The following is an 18905-nucleotide window of genomic DNA, read 5'->3' as shown; positions in this document are numbered from 1 at the left end:
ATCGCTAACTCAAATGAACTCAAAATCTAAATAGTAAGAAAAGTTTGGTAGTTATTCATTTATTTTTATCACTTATACTTTTTTATAGTTGATTCCTAACGTAGAGTTGGCTAGAGCATTTGTCTTCTTGTATTACTTTCTAAATCTAAACAACATTTTTATAGATTCAGATTAATTATTTATATTAGATTTTAAACATACACCATTTATTATAAAATTAATTAAATTTAGTGAATGCTTTAGACTTTTTTCAAGTTTTGGTAAGTTGTAATAAGAGCCTGTTTGGCCTAACGGGTTTGACGCCAAAAACGCTTTTATTAGAAATATCACTTTTTTGAATTTTTGAGGTGTTTTATATATTTATCTATGTAGTATATTAATTGAAAATTTTAATATGTACTTTTAAATTTTAATAAATAAAAGTAAAAACTTAATTGAAGTAATTCATAAGTGAAAACTTGTCATTATTCTTAATTCAACACTCAAAAGACAAACGATTTGTTTTTAAAGTAGAAGTTAGTTTCTAAACAAAAGGCTTTTAACCGTTTTAAAGTGGTTGGGGAAAAGTAGAAAAAATTTGCTTATTGAAAAAAGCAGAAGCATAAAATTATTTTTTTCAAAACAAAAATATCCCTACCATAAATACATACTTACCAAGTATATCCCTCATTGATCCATTAATTTATAATTAATAATTCTTTGTGTTAAATTAAAATTTGTGGAATGATTTTGAATTTTATTTTGGTCGTAGTTTTTTAGTATATTTAAATCATCATGTTGATATTATATCAATATTTAATATTTTATATATTTATCCATGTAGTAAATTAATTGAAAATTTTAATATGTACTTTTAAATTTTAATTAAATAAAAGTAAAAACTTAATTGAAGTATTTCATAAGTAAAAACTTGTCCTTTTTCTTAATTTGACACTCAAAAGCACTTTTTTAAGAAAATTAACCAAACACAATCTGTTTATTAAAAATAATCAAAAGCATTTTTCAAATGCATTAGCCAAATACAAACAGATTCTCACCACTTAAAAAAAAAAAAAATCAAAATAAGCAGTTTTCAGCGGCGTGGCCAAATAGGCTCTAAAGTTAAAGTTGTAGCATAGGGTGAATTAAATTAATGTTTTAAATATTCGGAAACTAAAGTTCATCGAAGTCAAGTTAAAAAAGAAAAACAGACAGTCGTATTAAAGAAAGGGGGTGTTAGAAGACCAAACTTGTCCTTTCAACATATATTTATTACCCCTGTATCCCTTGCAGCTGTTATTCCCGGCCACTGTTTTTTGGCCTGAAACAGAAGAGCTGATTCGAGCAATCATGGGTGGAGGCAACGGTCAGAAAGCGAAGATGGCTCGTGAGAGGAATGCCGAGAAGCTCAAGGGAGCCAAAGGTACTCTTTCTATCCCGTTAATGAATGATCTCAACCAATTTTATTTATCTTTCATCCATATCATGGGCTTAAATCATCTGATCCAATGGTCAATTAGCCCGATTTTAGCCTTGGTTTAACCCAATCCGATCCCCTTCTTGGAACATAACGTGGCTGATGGTGTCTTTATTGTTTTGAATGCTGACCTATGATTTTGAGTTTATCTTCAGCTTTGTCTTGTTACTAACTCTCTAAATCGTTGGATCTATGCAGGAAGCCAACTTGATACGAACAAGAAGGCCATGAATATCCAGGTATAGCCTTTTTGTTTACACAATTTTCGTATGTGATGGGTAGTTATTGAATCCTACCTATTTGAGCTTGTTTGGCATAAATGGTCCCAAGCCCAAATAAAGAGTAGGATTGTGGCAGGATGAAAGCCAGCGAAATAATGGTCTGACTACGATGCGTAGACCTCAATAGAGCAGGACGGATAGGATTTTCGTATAAACACCAACTTATTTGGGATTGAGGCATAGTTAATTCTTGACTAGACTTGATAAAGGTTAATTGGGAAGGTTGCTTTATGTTGCTTCTTCTGTCACTTTGGTGATACAATTGGTACATAATACCACTTCCTCCACCTCCTCGAGTAAGGAGAACATATATTGGAATTTAGAAATATATCTATTCCAAGAACAGAGAGGCATCAGATATTGAAGGCAAGAACCTTTCAGTATTGTGTTTGGGTTGGTAATGTCATGGTCTTGTACTTCAATTCCTTTGTATAGGTTCAAAGTAATTCTCTTTGTATTTCATAATGACAATCCGATATGGCAGCCCTCAACAATGTGTTCCACCGTGTGATCTCCTTTAAATGTTTGTGATTTGGCCCATTGAGCATGTGTGCTGTTTATTTCAAACTTTCAATATAGATACTGGCTACGTGAGTCCTGTCTTTTCTCTTGTAATTTGAAGATCTGAATTTGGAGAATTTGCTTCTAAAGTTATATTGGTTTCACACCTTTTGATGTCTTATTTGGTTGTTTTTGGTCGTTCTTTTTTCTTTTTCCAGCTTGTAGGCTATCCTCCACGATATCATAGTATTTCTGTATTTATTCCAGAAAATGCTCTTAGGTGGATTTGATGTTGTCTAGTACCATTATGATTCCCTTCAACATGAGATTGCCCAAGTAGAGAATGACAGTTATGTTTAACGATTGATTGCTGTTTCCTTAAAAAATGTTCTTTGTTTTACTTCAACATGAGATAGCTTAAGTAGGATTTGGTGTTCTTGATTGCTGTTTGCTTAAAAAATGTTGTTTGCTTTACTTCAACACGAGATAGCTTTAATAGGATTTGGTGTTTTTGATTGTTGTTTGCTTTGATCCTTTGACTAACTTGTCTGGTTGTTACGGATGATGGCAGTGCAAGGTGTGCATGCAGACATTTATGTGCACAACTTCAGAGGTGAAGTGCAGGGAACATGCCGAGGCCAAACATCCAAAATCTGATCTCTTTACCTGTTTCCCTCATCTCAAAAAATAATCATAGGTGTTCTTGTAGAAAATGTTGGCATTATCTCCAATCACTAGTGGCAAAAATGTCGACCCAAGCAAGATGTGGAACTCTATATTTGTACTTGTTTGTGAGACTGGCAAGTTGTGTTAGTGGATGGTTTTACTTTTAATTCTGAGCCGCTTCGTGCACTGAGTTGGTTTCTTATGTTGGGTGTAAGTAATAGGGAAATAGTTACATATGGTATATCTAGTACTAATGTATTTCATGGAGTGAATTTTGTTAGAATATAAACTTTAATTTCTTAATATTTGTCACTAACTATTTCTAGGAAGATGGCTATAGTAGTAATTTGGAATTTTGTCAATGTATTTGGCGTTAGGCTTTGGTTAACTGTGAGTGTGATATGGCACACTCCAGAATTAACTTCTTTCAATTTATTTTTTTGTTAGATGTGTAGCGAATTTTATGATGGATAGTTGTAATTTGTGTCCCGTAAGAAGAAAGAAAATCTGAGCCTCCCTCAAAATTGTACATCCAAAATTTAGCTAATTATTGCCCCCACACCAAAAAATCTCCCCAAGAGTACATAAGAGATATTGTGGGCATTTGTAGGCTAGATTTCAAAGACCATAACAATGAACTTATTCAATGGAGCGCAAATCACCAAAGCTGAATGCAGAAGGAACATCCATTGCCATGAAACCCGGTACACTAACGTACTACGCAAACTTCCTAATTAAATTTTTGGGAATCTGTTATTGTTTACTTCTAGAGATACTTCACGGGAAAAAAAAAAATAAGGCTCAACAAGTCGCTGCATAATCAGCAGAGCAGGAAATCTACAAAACACTATTGCTCTTGAAATGTTCAATGATGAAAATCTGTAATTCCTGAATTCAGCTTGATGTCTATTCAAGTTCAAATACACGAGTTCTCCCAAATGTCACTTAAAAAGGATACACATGGTACATTACACCATAATTTAAATTCTTCCATAGCTCTGTTGACGGCAGTACAACAGAGCTACTGTGTCCTCATCCTGCTAGTTTCTGCAGCCCTCACTTGCGAGAAATATGGATGGGCCTAAGAATAGGGCAGAGAAAACAGTTAGTAGGTTTCTCAATTAAAGATCTTAAATGCGCAAATGTATGCATGCAATACTCTAGTTGTGCAAAACAAAACCAGATACATATAATGTTCACTGTTAAAATAAGGAAGGAAGAGAGTGCGTAGATTGGTTCCAGCAAATATACAGATGCCATATTGTGACAAAGGAAAAAACATTACCAAGAACATAAAGAGAAAGCGATAGGCAATTGACAATCACGAGCTTGCTTCTAACAGTATTTTAAAACTAGTCAGTTGCGTCTCTTCTACCTACTACTCCCTCACCAATCTCTTTCATGGATCTCATTTAGTCACTACATTTGGTTTTGGTCAAGTATGCTTTAAAATGTTTACCTAACCATTTCTTTAATAGGTTTTAAAATGTCACCAAAATTACTTCTTTAATAAGTAATAATTGGATTTTTGTACTGAAAAAAGCTACACGAGACAGAAACAGAGAAACAAAGATGAGGCTCAGGTTTAAAGCTCATTAAGAGTGGCTAAGAAGGAATACCATTGCTTCTTTTGCTGTAACTCTGTTCTGATGATCATAACGGAGAAGCTTGTCAAGAAAGTCTATAGCCTGCAATGAGAACTCAGAATCAATCATCAAATATCAGTGATACTTACAGCTACTTGGGGTTTCAGGCGCAGTTGTCGCCATTGTTGGTTTCTTCTTATTCAGAACAATATCATAATAGATAGATAAATAGAGAGATAGAGAGAGACCAATACCTCCGGTGACACTAGATGTTGATTGTCTGCATTAATAAATTTGGACCACGGCTTCCTACTGTGTCTGCAGGGGAAAGACAGATTGCATTCACCTTCAATAGCTAAGAATTTTGGCTTAAAATCAGAGAGGCCACACTTCTGCTAAAGTTAGTTACTGAGATCTAACCCTATTTAGTCACAGCTCTCAGTTGTTTACTAGTTCCCTTAGCCTGGTTTTATTTGGCTATAAGAGTAGTAACAAGAAAGCAGGAAGCATACCTCCCAACCATAGCCTCAAGCTGAGGATCAATCTCTAATTGATACTTGTGCAAATATGCATTCAGCTCATCTGTCCCAAGTACCTATAACAAAATTATCAACCCCATGTCAAGCAGCTATACGTTAATTTTATATAACATTTCAGTGTTTACTTACACAAGTAACAACTGTATTGGTTTTTTCCAGTAGATCAACCTCCCCTATCTCATTCAAATAACAAAATATATAAACCCATTGGTCAGTTACTAGGTATTACCTTTGCAATTTTGACGAGCTGATCCTGATTATCATGGCCATAAAAGAAAGGTTCCTTGCGGAAAATCTACAAAAAAAAAAAAAAGAGGCATAGTCGGCCACAAAGATAACAAGAGGAAAAAGAAAATTGATTTCAAACAAGCAGATACAAACTTCTAACAAGTCCTTTCAGATGTTTACAGTTTTCCAGGCACACAACTGATAGCTTATATTATATATTATATATCATAAAATTTCTCACCATTCCCGCAAACATGCAGCCAAGGCTCCACATATCCAAAGAATAGTCGTAGTCTTGCAAGTCAACTAGAAGTTCAGGGCCCTTGAAGTATCTGAAACACAAAAAAAGAAGACTTAAGACTTGCTGCAATAGCCTTGAGGACACAAGCACGCCAACAATGACAAATCCAACTTTTCCAACTTCCATGCTAGTTTACGAACCACTTTCCAACTTCTGTGCTAGTTTACTAACCACTAACTTACAGTGTGAAACCTATTTACTGTATGCGACTGTGCTGATAAAGAGTTAGTTTGACCTAAAACAATTCCTAACCTTCTCTGACTATCCCATTGATTCTTTTAGTATTCTTTTAATTGGGTATGGTGCAGAAGCAGCTTGCATTCTTTGTAAGGCAACTTAGAGACTGATCAAACTGGTACAACACAAACGTTTCTTTCCACCTCAACAAAAAAAGCATGCAGCCTAATTCTGCTGGTTTACTTAAGTGACTAAAATCTAGAAAGTAAGAATGAATATATGCATTTGCAAGATTAGTGCCTTAGTCAACATCAGAAGATTGAAATTGAGATGAAATTAGATGAGATTGCAGCACCAAAATGAAACCAATCTAGACGAAGATGTTACATATAAAATCAAAACTGAACGTTGAAATGCGGAAGTGCTATAGTGGTTGTTATGCAATAGAAGGATGCCTAACAATGTGAAAGACAGTTATAAGACCAACAATGCTATATGGAGTGAATGTTGGGCCACTAAAATTTTACACATTCACGAGATGAATGTCACTAACATGCAAGTCGTTAAGATGGATGCGTGATCATACAAGATTAGAAATATGATCACATTTGCGAGAAGGTTCAAGTAGCACACATCAGCGACAATATGTGAAAAAGTCACTTGAGATGAGTTGTTTATGTCCTGCGTCGTGACCGGTTCTCAGGTGAAAACCATGGTAAATTAAGGTGTTAAAAAGGACGATGTAGATCTAATCACATGAAAAGAAGTTGTCTCTAAGGACCTGCAATGTCTAGGGATCCAAGCAAACTTAGCGAAAGATAGGCCACAATGAAAGAAAAACATTTATATAGGCAATACATATTAGTCGAGAATATGTTTAACATGTGTAGGTCCTATACTTTCTAGGAGTGGTTTAGCCTTTCAGAGATTTATACGTCTAGAAATAAATAGAGAACTTCTAATCTTTTTATTTGTATGTGCATGAGATGACTTTAAATGGAGTAACATGGGCAGTGATAATTCATATAGCCGACCCCTACTTGTTTGGAACTTAAGCGTAGTAGATGTTGTTTTATACCTAAGTGAATGATGTTCCTTTATTTCTTCTAACTTAATAAAATATATAGCAAAATCACTTGCTTTCTGACTAAAAACTGATGACTTGTCCAGAGAACAATTTGCAAGTAGAGAATGGGTCTACAGATAGAGAACCTATATGTAGGAATTTGTTGCTGGCAAAGCAACTATACCAGGTCCAGCATACTGTCAGCAGATTATCTCTCACCTTGAAGCTACACGAACATTATATTCCTTTCCTGGGTGGTAAAATTCAGCAAGACCCCAATCTATCAACCGAAGCTTCCGCAGTTCATGGTCTATCATAACGTTATGAGGCTTGACATCTCTATGCATTATCCCCTGTGAATGACAGTAATCTAGTGCCTGCAGGTTGATAAGAAGTTTCAGTTTCCGACCTCCACCATCAATTAGTAAGCATGTCAAGCAATATACAGTATACACAAAGAATAGGTCCAAAAGAGTCTGTCACAAGAAATGCTATGATCAACTGAAGGCTTCAGCAAATACAACAGTCGTGCAAAAAACGAGAGTCTTTCTTTTCTTTCAAAAAGACAAAAAAGGAGAATAATAAAGTAAACTAAGAGAACCGAAAAGCTATGTTACTGGGATTCTTCAAAAGTGGACACGGGTGCGTGTCGGATCCTCCAAAAGTAGTGCATTTTTGAAGGATCCGACACGGGTGCGGCATCATTTTTGGAGAGTCCGAGCAACATAGCCGAAAAGTCAATATTCAGGAACAGGACTAGATATGTACTTTTCAGCATAAAGCATTTGACAACCAAGAAACTGTGTTCCTGAAATACATAATTAGAAAGCTCAGGAAGTTAAATTTCTTTTTTCTTTATTTCTTTTTTCTTTACAGCAGGAGGCAAAAGAAAGGAAACCTTCCTGCTGTAAGAAGGGAAACCTAGACATGTTTCTACCCAGGTAGGCTGGTGACATAGGCATGTAGCATAAAGGAATAGCTTCAAGATAGAAAGCAAAAGGATCCCAAATTGGCATCCCCATTTCCAAATAGCTCCTCTCATGTGACTAAAATATAAGCAAAAGTACCCAAAACAGGGAAAGTAATATTACTCATATAAATGGAAAATAAAATGTAAACAGTAGTTAGCAAACAGAGGACAGAAAATCCATGGCAATGCTGATTTTTTTCTTAAACAATGACAAGATCAGAATGAATACCAGGAGAGAAAGTCAAATTCTGTAAACAAAATTACATTTTTTTAGAGTTAGAGAGATCATAACCATTCATCTAGATAAACAAAATAACTTCCAATAAGTACACAGTGAATCTAATTCATATAGTCTGATAACAGGAGATTACAATTTGGGAGTAAGCACTTAACTACAAAGTCATTTACCTTGTACACATACATTCAAAAGCTATACTGAGACGTAATTGCAGAGGAAAGGTAATCAGTTAATTGGAATGACCAAGACGGTAAACGAGCTAACGATATCAATAAGAAAAATCTACATTTTCGTTGATGGATTCGAATTCCATATATCCGCATGCAGCATAAGGTGAACTAATATAGGTTTTCAGTATTAGTCACTACCAATTATCTAAATATAGGTGTAGGCTGAATCCAAATTAGTGCAATATTATGGAACCAGAATCCTGGATTCCAAAATCTCCCCATGAGATAAGCCTAGGAGTTTAGAAATTATAACTTTAATAATTTGAACTCCAAATTTGATCAAAGTATATGAGAGTACATACACCCAATACCCCGTAAGTGCCTTTAAATTCAGAAATAGTGTGTGCATAAGAAAACTGGGTACTCCCAAAATTCTCATACTCATACAAACCTTTTAAGCTGCAATAGAAGAAAGGAGGGGGCAGACGAACTTCTGACCGGAAATAAGTTAAGACATGAGTACAACTCTATTCTTGGTTCTGAGAGAAGAAAGAAGATACAGAAAAGAAAGACCAGAGGACAGGGAGCAGATAATTGTTACCTTTCTCAAAAAATATAAAGGAAAACCAGAGGACAGGGAGCATATGCACATATAAGTCACAGTGACTGCCATCTAATGGATTTATCCTCTTACCTTGAGAAGCTCATATATGTAGTACCGTATATCATAATCCGTTAGTGTTGGGTACAAAACTTTGAAATCTGTGCTGTTCACGTACTCAAAAATCAAGCTTGGAGTTTTTGAATGCTGATCTCTGACGATATCAAGGAGTTTGACGATGTTTGGTCCACCACAGAGGTTCTGCAATATCTTTATCTCTCTTTTGATCTACACAACACCAATAATGTCAAGTCAAAAATATGCCCTTTCTTTTTTGTTTTTTCCCGAAGCAAGTACAATATTACAAACTAAACCGTGTTTCAAAAAATTAAGAGAACGTATAGGAGGAAAAAATGTATATGAACAGTGGATACATAACACTACCAAAATGATAAAAAGCCGCCATCAAGAGATTAACAGATTTTGTTGCAGTAAATGCTGTTGAGGCTGACTAATTTTTCCAAGTTATGTCACAAAGTGACCAATTTTAGGCATTCTGTACTTTGTATGAGCAGAACTTACAATTTTTTCCTAAGTTCCAAAAAAAGAGACTTGACTTATTTCACTGCGGACACCCTAGCAACACATGAACAGATAATTGAGAGTAAGCTTTTTAATGAGTTGACTAAATATCTTTCCGTTTAGGTTGTTATTGTTAATGATTCTCTATAGATAAAGTCAGGCATAAATAAGTATTGCATTACATAAGAACTATTCCTGCAAACTTCTATTTTTTTTTCTTTGAAGCAGAAAAATGATAATTTAATTCAACAAAAAGGGAAAAACATACTAGCCGCCAAGTCTTACGTAAAAAAAAAAAAAAAAAAAGAAGTCATACCTTTTTCTTCTTAACAGGTTTCAGGATCTTGATTATGCACTTCTCGTTGCTGTTAACATTTATACCTTCAAAAACTTCACTGTATTTTCCTCTTCCAACTTTTCGAACAACCTCATAGTCATCCTGATCACTGCAATAATGAATATGATGGGAACTGATGAGGATAATATAATGTAGCTGGTGCATTAAAGTTGAGTGAGTCAAATAGGATCATATCTGAAACCAAAACTCGCGAAAGATGAAACTAATCATTGAGCCAAGGGCCACGGCACTCTAGAGCCAAGATTAACAAAAGTATATGCTCTCACTTCAGCAAGACAAGGTTATAGTCTCTTCTGATTTCAACAAATGTAGCAGAATTATACAAAGCAAACAAACTAATAGGGGTCAACTAAATGAAGCCTCTATAACCATCCGCTCCATTTGGGGCCACGTCATTCCAATACTCAAAAATCGACTTTTAACACATGTAAGGGATCTAAATCTCACTCTTGTTCCTAGACTTACACAAGCATATCTAGTTTGTACCAACACCACTAATCCTTAATCTCGACAGCTTGGTAATACCATATTGGATATTTTGCTTCCTTTTTTTTTTTTTTTTTTTTTTTTGGATGAAGTGGATATTTTGCTTCCATTGTACCATGTGGAAGCTAATAGAGAAGTAAACAACCTAGAAAGACTCGAACCCTCACCTAATCCAAAGCCACAGAATATAAGAAACTTGCCTCAGCTCAACAAGACTAGGCAGAAAATTTGCATTAACCCAATAGATATAGATATTCTCCAATGTGAAAGAGAAAAGCTTTCATTAGGTCATTCCATTCAAGATGGCAGGAATTCGCCAAAATAACATCTACACTGAACACCCGATTAACTAAAAAGAGAGAAAAGAAACCCAAAATCGTTTTTGGGTATGCCCCGAGTTGATGTTGCAATTGAGCATCCAATTTGATTTTAGACACAAAAAATACTACTGAGCATCCAATTTGATTTTAGACTCAAAAAAGACTTCTTCTTTTTTCCGGGCAGCCTGGAGTGGATGTTAATATGCTATATAACACCTACTTTTCTTTCAGACCTAAAAAAAAAAAAACGAGTAAACGAAACCAAGTTATTCTTTCTTGGATGGTGGAAGTGGATGTTAAGACCTAACAATCAAAAAAGTAGCAAACAGCATATAAATTTCATGAATTTCAATCACAATAAAGTATACAAAACCCAAAAAAAAGAGAGAACAAAATCAGAGGGGATTAGAGTTAGGTTAGGGAAAAGAAATTACCCCCATTGAACAGTAAGGGATTCGTAATCCCAATATTCCCTAGGGCGAAGCACATTGATATCCGTGTATACTCTTGCTTTCGACATATCCCCTTTAATCGCAAATCAGAGTTGGGAAAGGGCTGTAGTGGGGCAACCAAGAAGGTGAAGGCTAGTATAGAGAGATATGCCACCGCACAGTAACACTAGTTTAGGAAAAAGCCACAGATTGAATAAAGCTTTTTGCTCTCTCGGTACGTATTCTAATTCTATTGGGACCCTTTCACTCCCTACAAATATGGTCGGTGCCAAGTGGCTATTACTTTTTTGTTCATCTTCAAGTATTTTTATTTTATTTTTTTATTTCCATTACACTAGAAGAATGGGTAGGGAAATGGGCCACCAGAATTGAATCACATTTGTGGGAGACTCCTGGGAAGAAATCTTTTTTTTTTTTTTTTTGTGTGGATGGTCCTTCAAAGTCACTGGTCTTTTATTTTTGTCCCTCAAATCGATGGTATTTAATTTTTACTCTTCGCCTAATACCATAAAATTTAGGATTTAAATTCCATCTCAGTCAAAGAAAATCGCAAGGCAGAGCTTCGTAGCAAAATCAGGCCTATTCGGGCAAAATTTAGGCCTTAAGGCAGAGTGTTGCAAAATTCTAACTAAGTAAAAAAAAAAAAAAAAAATTGCCTTAACCCTATGTTTGAAGGCAAGACTAGGGAGAGTTTGCCTTATGGTTGAAGTCAACTCTGTCGTAGAGTTTGTAGTCAAAACTCTGCCTGATCGAGTAGAGTTTAAGGCAAACTCTACCTTAAGGTAAAGTTTGCAACTCTGCCTGAAGGGAGAGTTACACATGCAAAACTCTGTCTTGCGAATCCATACTCTACCTTGTGATTTTAAAAAAAAAAAATTGACCGAGCGGGGGTTCAAACCCGGAACCAAGGGGTTTACTGCGAAGGGCAAAAATTAAAGACCACCCCCGAATAAGGGCAATCGTGCAAATTGCCCGGAAGAAATTGAACGGTTTGTCCTTCAAATGGACTCTTTTTTATTTGGAAAACTAACTGAAATACCCCTAAAATACAAAATAATTATCCGCCCCATGCCTCTCCTAAACTAATTACCCGACGTACACCCTCTCCCAAAATTATTTACCTGACGTATCCCTTCACCCAAAACTCTTTCTCCATGATATCATCGCCGTATATTTATATGCTGTGATGGTATAATGGAGGACTAAGAAGTCCTTCTCTATGATACCATCTCAGTATATTTATATAGCATAATGGCACCCATGGTCCCATGATACCATTACAATATATGTATATAAGAAGATGGTATCACAAAGGCTTTGTCACGACCCGAACTGGAGGGCCGCGACTGACACTCAAGACCCTACTCGGCTGAGTGTCATACTACCATTCTATTCATAAGTCACACCTTTTTGTAAACCTTTAAATTATGAAATGACGCTTTCGTCAAGTAAAACATGAAAACTTTTTAGTAGAACTCTTTCATCATGTCAGGGACTTCTCCGTTATCGTTAAGTCAAAGAAAACCTTTAGTCACAATAAAATCTTTAAATCAATGCATATGAACACATCGACCTATGTGGCCGCCTCACACAACTGTCGACATCTCGACACACTATCCACAGGACACTGTCTGCAAAAGTCTCTAACAAGGACCAAGTTACCATAACATAAGTTGGGACAGGGCCTCAACATACTCGTAATGCATCCGACTCGAGGACATACATAAGTACTCTGACTTGGCAACACTCCGAATAGAAATGGAGTTCACCAATCCAGCTAATAGCCCGGGAACATCTTATAGCAAGGGTCCTCTATCCATCTGTGTACCCTGTATGGCATGAAACACAACGCCCTCCATGCAAAGGGACTTCGGTGCGGGCCGATGTACCGAGTATGTAAGCGAACGAAACAATATATATCTCGACTCGAATGATAAAAGAGTAACAGACTCAATCTGTACCTGTAACCAATACTGATAATTATGTATATGCATATGAACTTTTAAAACATCATGCGTATATATAATGCATACCTTCGCCCTCCTCGCAGCCCCTTCGGGCATTATAACATAATGGCCCCATCGGACAGCCCCTTCGGGCATCATAATCATCGTATACCAGCTAATTAGGTGGTTTGCGTATAACCCTTCCCCTAACCCATAAAGTCTTCCCCATATATATATATATATATATATATATATATATATATAAGTGTGCAAATGCATGATAATCTTTGTAAAACATCAAAGGAATCCCTTCGGAGCAACTTTTAGTTCAAAATGGGAACTTCTTCCCATTTTCATTTGTCTCCTTCGAGACTTAAAAATCAAATATGAAATGCATATGAATAAGGAAGCCTTATGAATGTCCCCTTCGGGATTTAGACATCATTATGAAAACGTACAACTTATGGATGCCCTTCAGACTTAAGAAGTCAAGGAACCCGGGATATGAACAATACCAATATAAACATAGGGACATGAGCTCCTACATCTAGGAGTGGATTCATTATGAGTATCGTCACGTTCGTACTTATCATGGATCATGCCAAAATGAAAGAAAGGATAACGTTAACATACCTGGAAGCTTATTTCTCGACTTTCCAACTTACTTCCCATTTTGCAATCTACATAAGATCATTCATGGTCTTGTAATCTACATATAAAACCAGTCATACTATTGTTAGGCTTATCGTCGTATGCTTGTCTTAAGCCTTTAAGTTAAATCCCCTTAAAATCTGCCGAAATTCGGGCAGCATCTCCCTTATTTATATCCCCAGCCCGAAATCACAATACCAATAACTAACACAAAAACAACAATACTAACACCAACAACATCATCATCAATACCAAAATATTCCATAAAACATCCCACACGATGTTTATCAACATACAATAACAATATACACTTCCTTTCTTCCCAATCAAGGAGCATAATCTCATCAACACACCAACAACATTAGATACCATCCATATACATGGAAATTAGCCCAACAACATGGCTACAACATGCTCAAAATAGTTCATAAACTCAACAACTACAACACAACACTTTATGACCTTTCCTCCATAACTATTTTCACTTTTAAGACTTGCTAAACCTTCAAATCAACTCAAAATAAGAGATAGGATGAAGAACATACCTCATACTCGAAGAACTTTAGCCACACCAACCTTTTTCAAAACCAAACTCACCACAACATCAAGTAAAAACAAGAACTATCACTTTTCATGAACTAGTTTGGTGTAATCTTGTTGAATTCTTGATTTAAAAGGTTATAAATGTTTAAGAGAAGTGTATGGATGTGTCTAGAACTCCCAAGAAGTGTAAATGATGAAAAAAGTGGAATAATAAGGTATTTATACTCCTTGAGAGTCGGTTCCACCGGCTTTCCAAGTGGGGCCTGCGGGGAGCCATTTGGCAGCTTGGAGGCTTATCTTGAAATGCCCATAACTCCCTACTCCGATGTCGTTTTGACGAACGGTTTGTTGCGTTAGAAACTAGGCTTCCTGAACTTCATTTTAGGCTTTTGTTTCACCCAAAACTCCTGATATACTAGGAGATATACCCTTCTAAAGTTGGCCCAAAATTTCTCTCCAAAATTCTGCTAACTTTTTTCAAATTTTCGACAAACTTATTTTCTTCAATTTGCTTGATCCCGGAACCTTTAGACACTTACTTAACATTTGTTAAGAGTATTCCTTAATCTTATAAGGGTTCCATGACCTCTCCGAGCTTACATTAGTTTACTTATAACGCAAACGACGCGAAATTTTTTCGAGGTGTAACATGCTTTTTTCGAAAAAAGTGCGTCTTTTTGAATAAATGAACATGATCGTACATAATACTATCTCGGTATATTTATATACCATGACGGTATCATGGAGGACTAAGAGAAGAACTAACGTAGTCTTCAATGATATCATCTCATTATATTTATATACCATGCAACAACAACATACCCAGTGAAATCCCACAATATAGGGTCTGGGGAGGGTAAAATGTACGCAGACCATACCCCTATCTCGGAAGATAGGGAGGCTGTTTCCGAAAACCCTCGGCTCAAGAGAAATCACAACGAGAGGTTAGATAAACGCAGCTTGTTCAAAGCAAAAAATGCAAATGAAACTAAAGAAAGCGAATAAGTCAAAATAGAGCGATCTGAAAAAAAGGAGCTAAAAGAGCTACCACAGATAAATAAGATAATCGAAGTACAAGAAACCACATATAGTAGCAAGAAACAAAGGACAATAGACTATAGATCGAAACAACGACTACCTACTAGCCTTCTACCCTAATCTGAGTCCATGATGGTATCATAATTAGGGAGGCATCTCGGGTGAATAGTTTTGATTTTTTCTGGGGGCTACGAAAGTAATGAGAGGTATGAGTGGGTAATTATTTTAATTTGAGGGGCGCGCACGTTTTTTCCCCTTTTTATTTTGCCCTTCAAAATGAAACTTATGTTTAACAGGGCATAAATTATTTAACAGCGCAAGCCATAACTTGTTAAATACTATGATATAAAAATATAAACTTATGTCACACTAAAAAGTTATTTTACTTGAGGGAAAAAAATAAGAAAACCGACACAAAATAGGACAAAAGAGCAAATGACCCTGCTCCTAGTCATGTCACCAACTTACTTTGATGATAATCTTGAAGTAGCTTGCTGTTAATTTATATTTGGCCAAATATAAGATAGTCTTTAAATTAGACACACATTAGTAACATAGCACTAATATACACTCCACCTATTTAAGACTGTGAGTTGAGACAACAGAGTTGCTTAGATGATAAGCATTCTTCACCTTCAACTAGAAGTTTGTAGGTTCAAGTCACCAATACAGCAAAAGAGGAGCTCCAAGAGGGAGGTGTAAAAAAAAAGATTGTGAGATGTCATTGTTTCTTTTAACATAAAGTAGAAAAAATAATTTAAGAAAAGCACTAACATTTTAAAATAAACTACTACAATTTATTAATAACATATTTTAGAAGCTCTAAATTTTACAAATTTCATCCCTTCAATCTAATTCAATCATAAAAAATTGTTTAGGATATCAAGATCTATTTTAAGTTTAGTTTTTAGGGGTTTCGTTTATGGGTAATAAATATAAAAATTTAAAGATCAAAGGTAATAGAAATACTTAAAAGTTTAGATATTTGTTGCAAATGGTATTGAGTTTGAGAATTTTGCTTTGAGGAAAATGTCACATTGCTTTAGGATAGTTAACATGTGAACTATGCCTGGAATATATACGTTAATTCAGTTATGTTAGGGCTTTTATTAGGGAAAAGAGTCAAAAATACCTCTCTACTTTCATAAACTGGCTATTTTTACCCTCCGTTATAAGTTGAGGTCAGATCTACCCCTCCCGTTACAAGTTGGAGCCAAATATACCCCTACCATTAGCAAAATTTTAAAAATACCCTCATTTTTAACATATTCCCACATAAGCAATCCTAGTCATTGAAATTGTGTGACGTGAACGCCACATGACAGCTAACTTATTATATGTGATGCTTACATGGCAAACATTTGAAAAACAATCTGGAAAATTGATTTTTTTTTTAAAAACAAATGAAAAATGATTTTATAAAAAAAATCTTTTTTTTTTTGAAAAAAAAAAAAAATTATGGAAAATTGGATTTTTTAATTAAAAAATTTGGAAAATGATTTTTTTTAAAATCAATTTTTTCAGTTTTTTTTTTTAAATTAATCCAGATTTAAAAATATTTTTAGGACACTTTTTTAGAAAAAAAAAATACTTTACAGTTTTCCAGATTAAAAAAAATCATTTTTTAGATTTTTTGATTAAAAAATTCAATTTCGTAAAAATATATTTTTTAAAAAACGGGTTTTATAAAATCAACATATGTTTTAGATTTTTAATAAATGCCATTTTTTCAGATTTGTTTTTAAAAAATCAAAATTTTAGATTGTTTTAAAAAAAATTGCCACGTAAGCACCATATAGAATAAGTTAAATGTCACGTGACATCCAAAAATATGATGTTGCTTATGTGGGAATATGTAGCCAATAGAAATGATGGATTTTATTTTTGAAAAGATTTGAGTACTGATGGTAATTTTTCTTCAACGGCCAAATCTTGTGGAGGAGTTAAAGTAGCCATCGCTAATTTATTTCCGTATATTCGAAAATAAGAGTTGCTATTTTTACCCTTTTCCCTTAAATAAGTGACATTATAGATAGGGGTAAAATGAGTACTATTGGCTTCTGTAATTTTCGCTCTTCAACGGCCAAATCTTCCATTGTTCGGTGAGTGCAACTTGCTACTTCTCTCCAGTAGAGATTGTCTGGTAAACCATCGCTAACATCTTATTTCCGTATATTCGAAGAAAATTTCATTGTACGCTTTTAATTAGTTGCTCAAACCTTTAGTTGGATAGATCCCTATATATCATTGTCATCTATAAGAGCACTGACAAGGAAAAGTTAGAATATATTCATACTTATCCATCTTCTTTGCTTGCTAAGAATTTAGATGTCCTTGTTTCAGTCTTCACTGTTGCTACGAATCCTACTTGCAAAAATAGAACTAATAAGAAATATGCTATAGTGTGTTCCCCCTTTTTTTTTTTTTTTTTTTTTTTTTTTTTACAAGCTTTATTGTTTGAATTGTCATACGTTTCATTTTTGGGCTGGAAGATAAGTGATGCGTATTGTTGACACAAGAACGACTTCCTTGCCATTTACTAAAGCATTAGTAAGAGCTTATTAATGTGAAAACAAGTCTTCTTTCTTCTTCTTTTTGTTGGTTGATTCTTCAGGAAAAAACTGGTTTTCAAAGTTGCTGTGTCACCTTGATTTGATGACTGAATTGCAAAATTTAATACATTCTTATGCATCATTTGTCATGTGTTACCTGGAGGTTGGGGATTTTCGGAAGCTCACTTGATTACTACCAGTTCTAGTTACACATGCCCCTCCAACTACTTTTGCAATTAGGTAATTACCAGGTCAGACAAGAATGAGTTTGCTTTAACTGACTAAACTGAAAGAAAGCCTTACTTGGAGATACGAGGAAGTGCCCGTTAATGTCTTTTTATGTTAGTATTGGATGAATAGGTAGGTTTTTAGTACTTGACTTACAAGTGTCCTAAGTTTTATCGGAAACAGCCTCTCTACCTCTCAAGTTAGGGGTAAGGTCTGTGTACACTCTACCCTCCCAAGACCCCACTTTGTGGGAATATGCTGGGTATGTTGTTGTTGACTTACAAGTGTCCTAAGTTGGAGCCCTGTTCCTAATACTGGAGGTTGCTATTTGGGAAATCTTTGGAGTGTTTAGGGCCTCTTATGAAAATAATTTTACTGTTTTATTGTATGTGTTTGTTTTCTTTCCATCCTTAGCAGGGGTGTTCATGGTCTTTTGAGCCTTCATTTCCTTATGTTCCCTACTATATTGTTCTTGTGGAAGTTTGTGCAATTAATAGAAAGTTTATATTTCATTCATATTCTCTCTACTTCTCCTTGCGTGGCCACTCCTTCAAAGCATATTTTTAAACGGATCACTTCACGCCCCTTGTTGTAGTTCTTCGAATAATGTTCATTGTATCAGAACAGATTATTGCTCCTAAATCCACCCTTTCTCAAGTCCTTCATTAACTCTTTCTTCTTAGAAACGCAAAATTTGCTTCTAAATCGGCAAAACGTGCTTCTAAATCAGCAAAACATATACTAAGTGCTAAGTTAGTCTAGTGAACTCCCCTATTCTTCAGCCGCTCTATTGGTCAGTGATCTCTTTTTCTCTACTTCTCTCTTGTCGACCCAACCAGAAAGCTCGTGGCCGCGCCTAATTGGCACCCATACACACCTATCGACGCTACCTCGAATTATATCAAACGCATCCAAGAATATCACAAAAGCCGACAAGGCGGTGTTTCAAAGTTAGATAATTTCCCGAAA

At 35.3% G+C, this 18905-nt stretch overlaps 2 protein-coding genes and 1 long non-coding RNA gene across 3 annotated transcripts in view; 2 read left to right on the top strand and 1 right to left on the bottom strand.

The window, feature by feature from the left end:
* Positions 1-1237: 1237 nt before the first annotated feature.
* On the top strand, positions 1238-3071 carry LOC132046792 (uncharacterized protein At2g23090-like). Its single transcript, XM_059437543.1, has 3 exons — positions 1238-1402; positions 1655-1695; positions 2810-3071. Exons 1-3 carry the CDS (start codon positions 1330-1332, stop codon positions 2927-2929), a joined length of 234 nt encoding a protein of 77 aa, XP_059293526.1. The 5' UTR covers positions 1238-1329; the 3' UTR covers positions 2930-3071.
* A 695-nt stretch (positions 3072-3766) lies between these two features.
* Positions 3767-18905, bottom strand: part of LOC132046789 (casein kinase II subunit alpha-1) — a 16268-nt gene continuing 1129 nt past the window's right edge. Inside the window, exons 2-11 of the mRNA XM_059437541.1 lie at positions 10961-11082; positions 9679-9808; positions 8874-9068; positions 7021-7178; positions 5499-5589; positions 5259-5324; positions 5003-5085; positions 4745-4808; positions 4524-4592; positions 3767-3985 (exon numbers count right to left, since the gene is read on the bottom strand). Of these exons, the coding sequence (XP_059293524.1) occupies positions 3926-3985; positions 4524-4592; positions 4745-4808; positions 5003-5085; positions 5259-5324; positions 5499-5589; positions 7021-7178; positions 8874-9068; positions 9679-9808; positions 10961-11046 (1002 nt within the window). The 5' untranslated portion in view covers positions 11047-11082 and the 3' untranslated portion in view covers positions 3767-3925. The remainder of the gene's footprint in view (positions 3986-4523; positions 4593-4744; positions 4809-5002; positions 5086-5258; positions 5325-5498; positions 5590-7020; positions 7179-8873; positions 9069-9678; positions 9809-10960; positions 11083-18905) is intronic.
* LOC132046793 (uncharacterized) overlaps positions 17218-18905 on the top strand; it is a 5220-nt gene continuing 3532 nt past the window's right edge. Inside the window, exon 1 of the long non-coding RNA XR_009412779.1 lies at positions 17218-17299. This is a non-coding gene — a long non-coding RNA (uncharacterized LOC132046793). The remainder of the gene's footprint in view (positions 17300-18905) is intronic.

Source organism: Lycium ferocissimum, chromosome 2, assembly GCF_029784015.1.
Source record: "Lycium ferocissimum isolate CSIRO_LF1 chromosome 2, AGI_CSIRO_Lferr_CH_V1, whole genome shotgun sequence".
Classification (NCBI taxonomy): Eukaryota; Viridiplantae; Streptophyta; class Magnoliopsida; order Solanales; family Solanaceae; genus Lycium; species Lycium ferocissimum.
This window is presented reverse-complemented; position numbering and strand designations above follow the sequence as displayed.

What these genes read in the sequence shown, in the direction of transcription:
- LOC132046792 (XM_059437543.1), top strand. Translation starts at nt 1,330, where the DNA reads ATGGGTGGAGGCAACGGTCAGAAAGCGAAGATGGCTCGTGAGAGGAAT. An exon ending in GAAGCTCAAGGGAGCCAAAG is followed by an intron (nt 1,403 to 1,654) that starts GTACTCTTTCTA and finishes GGATCTATGCAG; the next exon opens with GAAGCCAACTTGATACGAAC. An exon ending in AGAAGGCCATGAATATCCAG is followed by an intron (nt 1,696 to 2,809) that starts GTATAGCCTTTT and finishes GGATGATGGCAG; the next exon opens with TGCAAGGTGTGCATGCAGAC.